Here is an 11,354-nt window from a genome sequence, read left to right on the forward strand (position 1 = left end):
CATCTGCAGAAGGAGAAGAATTTATTTGCGTCTGGGTAAGAAAACAAGTGACTTGTTGGTTACCTGATCTCTTGTTATGCCCTGGTTTGTTTACAGAGATAGCCCAGCAAACCAAATACTTCACTCCAGGAATCAGAGGCAGTTTGAGTTGCAAAAAGCAATCAAGTGGGTGGGACAGAAAAAGAAAACACCTTGGCACAAACTCACAACCATTGGAGATCTGTTACCAACAGGTTAATTTTTAGACTTAACCTTTGAAGCATTAAAAAGTAAACAAGCAATAAGGAAGCTTCTTCCTTCCTAGGAGGGACTATTTTCATTTTACTGTAGCCCTGTGCCCAAGTCTCAGCTGGTTCAAACTGTTACAGCACTGTGGCCATCACTGCAGCCAAATCCACCTTACAGCTAAGAAGCCAGCCTTGGCTCTCTGCCACTGCATCTAATTAAATGGGGACAAAGAAAAGCTCAGGTTAAGAAGCAGCAGTAGTTTCTAGTCAATTATGTTGTTTAAACCCATTTTTCTATCTGGTTCAGTCAAGATCTGATGTCAGCAGTTGACAATTCAGACTTCTCTTATAGCTCTTCAGCTGGGAGCTTCCACATTAGTTTTGGGACTGTAAAATGCAAGATTTTAAAGAATGTATCATCCGCCTCAATAGAAATATCATAATTTATTCTGTTTGTATAAAAAAGTTATAATCATGTAACAAAACTATGTCTTCAGAAGAAGAAATATATTATTTCACATCATAAATAAATCAGCAAACATACAACCCTTGGCAACTCAAAAAAGCACTCGCCTGGTGCTTTCACGTCAGTGCTTGGGGAAACAAGAAGAGCTGACAGATATATACACACACAGGATTACAGTACCAAAAAATACTGAGGTATTTTGTTTCTCTAGAAATGAAACTTTAGGTTTGTGAAGGCAAAAACCCCAATGCACTAATGTAAAAATAAATAAATAGGACTGTCATATAAAAGGGGACAGCATCAGTGTTGCTCAAAGTGTCCAGGAATGGGAATACTGGTGAGCATGCTACTAAACATGGAGCAGGCTTAGGACAGACAGAAGACAAGGAGGAACAGCTCAGGAAGAGACAGTGTCCTTTGATCTCTGTGTAGACATCCAGGTACTGGCTTTAAAAGTCGGCAGAAAAGTCAGTAACACCTAGTTCTCTGGCAGCAGGTGAGCTCCTCTCCGTTTACGACACTGTTCTAGGATGCATGGATGGTTCCCCACAAAACCACAAGTGACTGATGACACTGTGCCTGCAGTTATTGCACTTCTGAGACAGTAAGTCCGAGTTCTGACCCTATTTTCACCCAGTTTTCAGCAGCTCGGGGAAGTGGTGATGGGGCTCTGAAGATAGCTTAGAGCACTGGACGAGGTATGAACAGGGATGGAGACTGGAAAGTTAAAGACCGTGGTGGTCGATGCTCCTCTGTCCAATACTGACATAGCAGGGCTACCAGCTTCTGCTGAGCAGTTGGGGGCAAGGACCTGCGACTCAAACTGAAGCAGCTGCCCCATGAAGCTGAAGTTCGGGGAGATGATGCTTCTTCTCTGCTTCACAAACTCAAAGGCTTCATCCAGTTTGACCCTGTTGGTCCTCATGAGATAGGCGAGGCAGATGGTTGCCGACCGGGAAATGCCAGCCTGGCAGTGCACAAATACCCTTCCTCCATCATTTTTAACAGAGTCTGAAAGAGTTAAAATACACAGTTAGCAAACAAGTCCCACTGCTTCCAGAGGTGGGAAAGCACAGGCTGCTGTTTTACATTTCTTTAATCCATCCCTTCCTCAGCCTAATAGGTGCACCCCGCGCTTCTGAGACAAAGAGAGCCTTTGTCCTGAGGGAACCAGCAGTCTAGCTATTTTCATTCTGGGCTCCAATTCCAATTATACTAATAGCTCCTCCAGGTCACTTTAGCAGTCTTGCCAGATTACTTTAATACTGATCCGCTTAAATTCACTAGCTCTTCTCTGCAAGACCAGTCCTCTTGATTCAAGATTTCAAACAGCTTTGCGAAGCTAAGATTATTCCTTCGAGTAAAATAAAATTAATGGGAACGTTCCCCGCGTGTATCTCCCCAACGGAATGAAATTCCCCCGTCTCAAATGTAGGGTTTACCGGGGAAAATAACGCCCAAAAATCACTTCCCTGGGTACACTACCCCAGAAAAAGAACAGACTCGTAAGGAGAACTCATTTACCTATGAAATCAATGGCCTCGTTAAACCAGGAGCTGATATCTGCTTTGTGGTTGTCCTCCACGGGGATACTTTTATACTGGTAGTGCCCTTCAAAGTGGTTGGGGCAGTTGGCCGAGACGTTGATTAACGCCGTGATCCCCAAAGCATCCAGCATGTCTTTTCGGGAGGCATGGTAAGCGCTGCCCAAGTAGAGGAACGGCAGGATTTCCACGGGCCCACCCTAAAGGAGAAAGGGCAGAGAAGCGGTTAACTTCGCTCGGCGGGTCGCAAACAGCCCAGCGAAGCGGCACACCGCCTCGCTCGCCCCCCCCCCCCCCCCGCTCTCGCCCCCAGCTCACCTGGTCGTAGAGGGGGGTGCCGCAGGAGCTGCACCCCGAGTCGGCGCTGCCGGGCGCGCTGCTGGCGCTCAGGGGCAGGCTGAGGCCGGTGGGGGCGGCCGGCTTGGTGCAGAGCTCGGAGCAGGCGGACGAGAAAGCTTCGTAACCTCCTGCGGGGGGCAGAGGGAAGAGAGGGGCGCCGGGTGAGCGCTGCGCGGCCGGCGCGGGGAGCGAGCGGAGCCCCGCGGGCGGCACCGCCGGGCCGGCTGCGCGCAGCTCCCGCTTCCCCTCCGGCGGCGGCCGGGGCGGCCCCGGGGCCGCTCGCTGGCTCACTCACCCTTGAGGAAGCAGATGCGGGCGCCGCGGGCCTCCCTGCAGAGGGTGCCGAGGGCCAGCAGCAGCGTGCTGTCGCGCTTGGGCAGCTCCAGGTCGGCGCTGCGCTCGTCCAGCAGCACCACGGTGTGGACCAGCCCCTGGCGCAGGCGGGCGCGGAGCTCCTCGTTGGGGACGACGTGCTCCAGGGCCAGGGCGCCCTTGGCGCGGCGGCGGACGATGGTGCTGAGGCGCACGTTGCAGGAGCCGCGGATGTGCGCGGCGTTGAAGGAGAAGAAGGAGCGGCAGTCGAGGACGAGGCACTGCGCGGCGCGCTCCTGCAGCAGCCCCCGCAGCGCCTCGCACTCCAGCGCGCACACCCGCAGGTTGACCATGGCGGCCGCGGGAAGGAGGGGAGAGGAGGAGGATGGAAGAGGAGAAAGGCGCGGCCGGTGCCGGAGGTGCCGGGGTCCCGCGGAAGCGCAAGCGCCGCACGACCCAGTCCGGCCCCGCACGCCCGCGCCCGCCTTATATAGGGCCGCGCCGCCGGGCCGGCGTTTTCTCAATGGGGCCGCGTCACGTGGGCGCCCGCGAAGACGTCACCTGGCGGCGCGCCAGCAGGGGCGCGCCCAGCCCCGCCGGCATGACGTCATGTGCCGCGGGGCCGCCGGAGCGCGCCCGCGGGGCCGCGCAGAGGCAGGGACACACAGCTACGTATGCGCGCACACGCACCCCCCCATGCATCCGCGCGCACATGGACATACACATGTACATACAGGCACACGCGTACAGGCACACACTCACATACGCTCGCGTACTAGGCGCACAAGCTCGTACACATATATACACACGTATAGACACACACCTATGCGCACACAAGCACTTGCTACGCACTTACATATACACACACACAGAAACATAGACAGGTGCCGACACACGCACACATGCTTGCCTACAGACACGCATATACATACATATATAAATACACACATAAACATACCTATATATGCACATCCACACGCATACATGCACATCCACGTATACATACATACACAAACACAGAGATGTGCACCCATACACCCCCCCCCAGACATACACACGCCTACAAACACGCGTGCACACACCCCCTCATCCACACCTATCCACCCCAACACGCATCCCCACCCCTGTGCCCACCACTCCCAGCGCAGGTGCCGTGGGGCTGGGCCACCTCGTTGCCGGCTGTCCCCCGTCCCTTAGGCTGGGGAAGCCTTTGTCTGTCCCCCCTCCAGCACTGGACGCTCCCCCGTTTCCCACAGAAACCAGAGCATTGCTGGGGAAGGAAGCTGCTGGAGCAGCAGTGCGGGGGGATGTGGAGCTTTGGGTGCGGGCATGCTTATTCTCCTAAAATATACGTATAAAGAGAATGAGCATACGCATACATAAATTTGTATTCATGCATAGACATATATACATGTACAGACATACCTACACATAAATATTAATGTGTATACATATATATGTATATATATTTATAATGTAAATATATTTGAGAGCCGTTCCCATCATGTTTTATGTGTAAGGAAAAAAATGTAGTAGATCTGCAGCCCATGCAAAGTTCATTTTCCCCACCGACAACACCCCCAGAAGTTGGGGCTGCCCAGTAACTGGCAGTGGAGTAGTGGGAGCTCTCTTTTTTTCCCCCTTGGTAGTGCATCAGCACTTCCCAAAAGTTTTCTTTTCCCTGTGGGCGACCGCCTTCCATCAAGACACTCGGGTGTTTCTTACTCAGGGCTTCCAGTCAGTGTTGATTCCACTTCCCCTGCCTCCCCGTGATGCCTCCCTGCCTCCACCAGCTCCCAGCCATTCGCTGCCCCCAGCCACTGCTGCCCCCCCAGCACCTCCTCCCACTTCGGCCCTTTTCCCCCAGCCCTTTCCCAGCAATTCCTCTTCCCCCCCCCACGCTGTCAGCCCCAGCTGCGCTGCTCCTTCCTCACCCCTTTCAGCAGCTTTGTGTTTTCGCTTCACTTCTTCAGCTGCTCCTTTCAGAGGACACCTCTCCATCCAACCCCTCACACCAGGGCTCCTCTCCACCGTCCTGCCCCATCAGCCTCGTGGACTGCCTGCCTACCATCACTCCTTCTTAAATTTTCCATCTTCTCCCCCACCAGTGTCCCCCAGTCTTTTACCAGCTCAGACCTTCTTCTAAACGCATCTGGCCGAGAGCTCTAGGGCTTTCCAGGCTCCCATGGGTGGCCGGGAGGAGGGGACGTGGGGAAGGGTACGGGCGGGCGAGTGCCAGCTCCAGCTCACCCACTTATCACAGGATTGTCTCTGCTCTGCTGAGCAGTGGGGTTTTTGCCAGAACTGCAGCCTCAAAGCGAATCTGTTTTTTCAACACATTCCTTAAAAATAAACATGCGATTGCACTTTTCATTCCATTTATTTATTGTTGTTCTTTCAACAGTGGGTTGGAAACAGATTGTGAGAGAAACACTGATACACTTCAGTGCTGGGAAATGACTCCGCTCAACCACACCATCACCCACTCTGTTACTGGGACCCCGCAGCCATCCACAGCGGATCGCTGGGTGTGAATCAGGGGGCCCACCGGTCGGGCGGGTGACACACGTCCCTGCGCACCTCGAGCGCATGGGAGGCGAGCAGGGAGCATGGGCTACACCACAGGCAGCAGCGGACCCGCCTGTCCTCCTCTGATGCGCTCCGAGCCAACTCCTCACGAGACGTGGTATCACTGCGACACCATGCCATGGCCAAGCTCTGCTGAGCTTGCACGTCATCTGTCAAACACCAACCTACACAGATTTTTCTAAGGAGCCGAACGGCAGGAATTATCAATGATCAATCGCTCGTCAGCTTTTTGCAGCAGAAACCAGTATAGCAGATGGCCACAAGACAGGACTTGATTCGTCACCTTTTCCTAAAGAAAATTTCATCCTTTGGATATGGACCTCAGACGCTGACCTTTCTGTAAGTATATGTCCAGGAATCTGTTCACTTTACTCCTTTGGAGTGTGATGCAGGAGCGATTTAAGGCACCACTGGGCAGGAGCACAGAAGAGACAAGGACTCTGCTCAGCCTAAGCGGAGAAGCGTTAGGGGTTAGGGGCTGGGAACATCCCTCTCCCAGGGGGCTTGATCAGGATGTTGAGCTCCTCCAACTAGCCCAAAGCCTTGTGCGTTCCAGGAGCAGGAGCACGGGTTGAGAGGCTTCACTCGAACGCTTTAATGGAAAGCAGTATTTTTAATGGTGCTGTGCCACCAGTGTCTCGTTAGTGGGAGCAGCCAGCCCTGGCTCACGGACACAGGTACCCCTGTGCCACTGACAGCCTTCTTTCTTGTTGTCCCAAACTCTTCTCAGTGTCCCACATGGAAAACAAAGCTAAAAGACTGAGATTTTTTTCCTCCAGTTTGGCAACCTCAATTTCTGCCAGGTTTAAAGGCATTGCCATATCTGACATCTGCACCGCTAAGTGAGAATGTGCTCTCAATGACAACCACCTTCCCAGCTGGGATGTTAACCAGCATCATATGAACAGTAAATATGGGCCAGACACCGTGGACCTTGGCTGCTCTGAGACAGTGCAGGGAAGACATCCAGCTGAGGCCTTTGCGCAAAGGGAATTTGCCTCCGCAACAATGATAATTGCTCTTCGATGGACTTATGTAATTATGAGACTTTTGAATCTGGTCTTGTTTACACCCAGTGCAAATCAGGAAGAAAAAAATTCATCACATGTGGCAGTGTGTACTTAATCACTTATAATCCTGGACTAGCTATTTCCTTGCTTTACTCTATTTTTGTTTTCTTTTCTTAAATAAACCTGCCATAAGAATGAAAGAAAGGAAAATACAAAACAGGGCTGAAATGGCTTTTAGGAGCTCACCCTGACCTGAATGACTTTCTTAAGGTTTAGATTTCCTGTCTTAACAAAAGCCAGGAAATACAAAATTAACCCCTTCCTCCAAAACAATCCGTGTTTGCACTTGGGCCACAATGTCATTGTAAGGGTAATAATAGAAACAAGAGCATGAAGTGTGGGGGTGGGAGGTGATGCTTTGATTTGAGCAGATGGGTCCCACTGCTGGCATTTGGCCCCCTTTTCCCCCTGGGCTTTAGCAGTTCCCACGTTGCTCTGCCAAAATATGTTCAAGTTCGTAACAACATGAAAGCCCCATGAGTGTGAGCCCTCACTCATGGCATTAGGGACTTCTTGGGAAAATTACTTCATGGCAATTTCATCATGTCGCAGCTGAGCATGTTGTCTTTGTCTCAGCGGGACCGGAGACCTGGCTGGCTTTCTCCAGAGGCTGCGGGTCTCCCAGTGCAACCTGGTTGATATTTAGCTCAGAGGGTAATAGAGGGCTGCAGACAGCTTCTGCCTTGAGTGACACTGATGCCAATTTGTTAGCAACTTGGTGACAAGTGTAGATAACCACTGGCCTGGAACTGGCCCATTGCACAAACCGGTTACCCAGTCATACTGGTTATTCAGGCATTTTAATTAGTCATTCATGGCCAAAATCTGTCCCGAACCGTTCCAGCGAAGCTAGAATTACAGCACCATTGGACCTGACCTAAGCCTGGATCTCACTGCCCTCACTGCAAGTTTTGTCTGAATAAAGATATGAAGGATCAAGCCTCAATGCTTGAGACACAGAACAAAAATGCATGTGGGAACATCTGGAAATGGTGCTGGATGCATTTCTTCAGCATGTGTAACATTTTCTCCGAATTCAGTTTCACAACCCAGCATTTCCTTTTGTAAATATTTGGACAGGTTTTACAGAGACACAGATTCACAAGAAACAGAAAGAAAAAGAAAGAAGAAGAAAGAGAGGAGAGAGAAGAGAGAGAGAGGAGAGAGAAAGAAGAAGAAAGAAAAGAAAGAAAGAAGGAGGGAAGGAAGGAAGGAAAAAAGAAAAAGAAAAGAAAAAGAAAAGAAAGTAGACAAAGAAAAGGATTCAGCAATGAAACGTTACAATAAACAGAACATAAACAATATAGAATTACTGATGACTCATACTACAATGAAAACATTACTTTTTATGCATTTAAATCCTGAGATTTAACCCTTTTGCCAGGGTTTGGCTGAGCTCAGACTGCCTCAGATTCTTCAGGTTGGAGTTGATGAGGTGGGGTAGTGGGGAAGCAGAAGGTTTAGTCCCAACAGCATGAAAACCAGCTCTGGGCTGGGGTCTCACTCCCAGAGGGACAGGCTGGAAAACCTGGTACAGCCGTATTTCTGTGTGCCACATCCAATGTGTAACTATTTCTTGCTGAGTGGAAAATAGTTGGCGGAGCGGCTCGGGTATTTCGACTGAGGACACATCCTGGATACAGAGGTACACTGAGGAATAAGGAAAGCCCCTTTCTCCCAGCCCTGCCTAAGGAATTCTCAGCTCGCTGTTCACCTGCCCGCCCCGGACTGCTCGCTGCCTCCGGCTCCCAGGGCTCTGGGCAGAGGTGGGGGGACAGCAGGCGCTGGCAGCAGTGGGTGCCTTTCCTACCCACGCGTGGACCGTAATGGTCACTCCCTGGACTCCAGGCTCCTCACCACAAGCCTTTCTCTGCTGTATTTTTAATGCAGGGCCATGAGCTCCCCGTCGCTTCGTGACGCCGCGGGCAGCACGCCACGCGCTGCCAGCTCCAAAATGTGACAGCCCCCGGAGCCAGCCCCGCGCTGGAGCTGGGGGCTTGCCTTCAGCTCTGCATCTGCCGCTCGGTTACACGACCCAAGGCGCCCAGACAGCACGCCTGGCACCATATGACCCCATACATGTGTGTGTGCCTGTCACAGGGCCCTACACGCGGCATCTCATGGCCTGAAACGCAAGACACTTGCGAAGTCTGCAGCGTGGACAGTCCCCCGTCATAATTTTGCAAGTGGCTCCATGTCTGCTTGAGCAGCTAATGCAAGTCAGGAGTTCTGCTTTCTCTTCCAGTGACTCACCGAGCTGCCTCGGGCAAGTTGCTTAGTGCTGCGTTTTAACATGATTACAGGCATTAGACAGCCAGTCTGGGATACCATGGATTTGATATTCAAAATCATTAAATACCTGCCTCCAATGGAAAATCTCTGGGAATTAGTGGCACTGATACAGTTCACAGCACTGGGATCAGCTTAGTAGGGCAAATGGTTTAGGCAATTTAATCTTACATTTAATTGCCTCTATTAATCTGCTATGAATCATGCCATGCACTAGGCATAAGGGTATTTATTCAATAAAATCACTGTATTTGTAAAGTTCTTATATTTCAAGATGAAAGGTATTAGATATATAATAAAATATACTTATGGGAAATTATTCTTCCTACTGCTCGAATGTGTATTTTCTCAATAACATCCTCTAATGGCTAGTATGGTAAGGCAAGGCTTCCGTGGGAGGAGGGTGAACTTGAATAGAAAACAAATGACGTACCTTGCACCAAGAAGGAGGGAGAGGCGTGCTTTCCTATCCAGAAACATGAGAGCTGGGTTTATTGCTAGTCATGTGATGTCAGTGTTTTGTGGGCGCAGTGACTATGTATGAGCTTCATATTCCCAGAACCATCCGCTCTCATAAAGATTGAGGTAAGAGCTGCTGAGGCACTGCCATTTGTATGTTGTTCTTCTGTTCTCCTTATCTTTAAAGGGAGATGAAGGCTTCATAAATGTACATGGCATACAGTAACCAACAGAAGGGCAGAGGGGCTGATTTTGAGCCTGGACTTACTCTGGCTTGTGCCTATTAGGATGGAGCAGAGCTGGAAGGGATACAGCTGGAGTCTGACATCTTGTTACCTGTCCTGGAGGCAGCACAAACCTGTTCTCCATTAGCTATAGCTACATCTCTTCCCACCAGCTTGTAGGTACAAGGGACTGTAAAGCCAGTGCAACCAGCTACAGTGGGAAAGAATTTTGTGCTCAGAGTCCCCGCACATACTAACTGCTCCCAACTCAAGAATAACTTTGGGTGGGTGTAGGCAGCTTGGACTTCTCTAGGACTGTCAGGACTGAAAGCTGCAGAGACGATAGGGAGGTACTTCTGCGCCCTCCTGAAGTCCCATGCTAAGTGCAGGAATTAAGGACCCAGAAGGCAGGCTCTCCCGGTGTACTCACGCTGCTCATCTGCACCATTCGTACCATCCTCCAGGTCTAAATGAGTCTCACCGTCTAATGGCATTGAAAGGGGTTATTTGCTGAGGAGACAGAAGGGGAGGATGTAACAGCAAAAGCAATTGTAAACTGTCTGAAATAATGTGAGGTTTCTGTTATCAAAAGCCATGATTCCCACATTCTTGGCCTATGGAGTAACTCAGTGTGGAGACCCAAGAGTGACACTTCATAAGAGGATGTACTAAAATAAAGAAACTTGTAAGGGAAACAAAGCACAAAGAAATTCCAGTGGATATGGCATTGCACGTGCTCCATCTGAGTCCCTTTGTTATTCATGCATCTTTTTCTGTGCTTTCTTAGTATGAGCTTCCAAGGCGTTTATAGCCAATCTTTGTATTTCATTTGTAACTGTTAAAAAATACCCCCATATTAGTAAATACAGAACTGCTTATTCATTTTCTGCTATGCAGTTTGTTAAAATATTTGCAATATGACATGATTCTCTCATGTGATAGAGTGAGGTGGTGTTTGTGTGTAATAGCGGTTAGTGAAAACACAGTATTAGTCATAGGAGAGAATAACACTTGACTGTTTTGAATATGAAAACCTTTAGGCTGTGGAAAAAGCCAAACTTTGGCCCACTGTGTTGTTTTCAGAAGTATATGAGACCATACGGGGCAGAGTGACTCACAGTGTAGTATCCTCTGAACGTCACCTTGAGTGGGACAGGGCACAATATCCAGGAGAGGGATCTAACGACCCACTTCTTTGTCCATGAAATGCCTTGTCATGGCCACCCGTGACTTACTCGCGTTGCTCATGCCCCATTTGACTCAATAAAATTCAGTGTTGAGCTGATCTCATTGCCTTGCCGTGAAACCTTCAGGTGAGTCTAGCAAGCGTTCGTGCTGTCCTCCAAAGTGTTGGACAAACTGTTTCTCGATGGGGATGAATGCGGAGTGAAGTCATACAGCAGCATTGGCTCAAACGAATTTGCCCAAACATGGGATGTTTCTCCCGGGGGTGGCCACACGCGTGGCCAGATGCCCTGTGGCTCTTGGAGCCCATCGCAAGCTGTGATTTCACCTCGGCCGCCGCACAAAATGCTGAGCTCTGTTTAGATAGAGGCCCAGCCAAAGGGACGCTCGCATGAATACACTTCTTAGAGAGTATTTTTTTACAGCTGCTGTAGTGTAAAAAACTCCCTTCCCGATAAAGGGAGAAGGCATCCCATTAAAGCAGCAGGCTGAGGGGAGCCCTAAAATGGAAGGGGTTGACAACCGGGGGAGACTTTCCTTAGAACGTGGCAGCTCCTGGATGGCACGAGCAGCCAGACAGCCCCACGATGGTCACAGCTTCGCGTGGACGGGGACCCTGCTGAGCCCCGACTCGGGGCAGCAGGCGGGAA

At 50.4% G+C, this 11,354-nt stretch overlaps 1 protein-coding gene across 1 annotated transcript; it reads right to left on the reverse strand.

Moving 5' to 3' along the window:
• Positions 1-652: 652 nt before the first annotated feature.
• Positions 653-3,369, reverse strand: DUSP1 (dual specificity phosphatase 1). The gene is made up of 4 exons (XM_029998410.2): positions 2,872-3,369; positions 2,556-2,704; positions 2,218-2,437; positions 653-1,704 (listed from the first exon to the last, which is right to left on the reverse strand). The coding sequence occupies exons 1-4, from the start codon at positions 3,239-3,241 to the stop codon at positions 1,334-1,336; spliced, it is 1,110 nt and encodes a 369-aa protein (XP_029854270.1). The 5' UTR covers positions 3,242-3,369; the 3' UTR covers positions 653-1,333.
• Between the last annotated feature and the right edge of the window lie 7,985 nt (positions 3,370-11,354).

The sequence above is a fragment of the Aquila chrysaetos genome, chromosome 22, assembly GCF_900496995.4.
Source record: "Aquila chrysaetos chrysaetos chromosome 22, bAquChr1.4, whole genome shotgun sequence".
NCBI lineage: Eukaryota > Metazoa > Chordata > Aves > Accipitriformes > Accipitridae > Aquila > Aquila chrysaetos.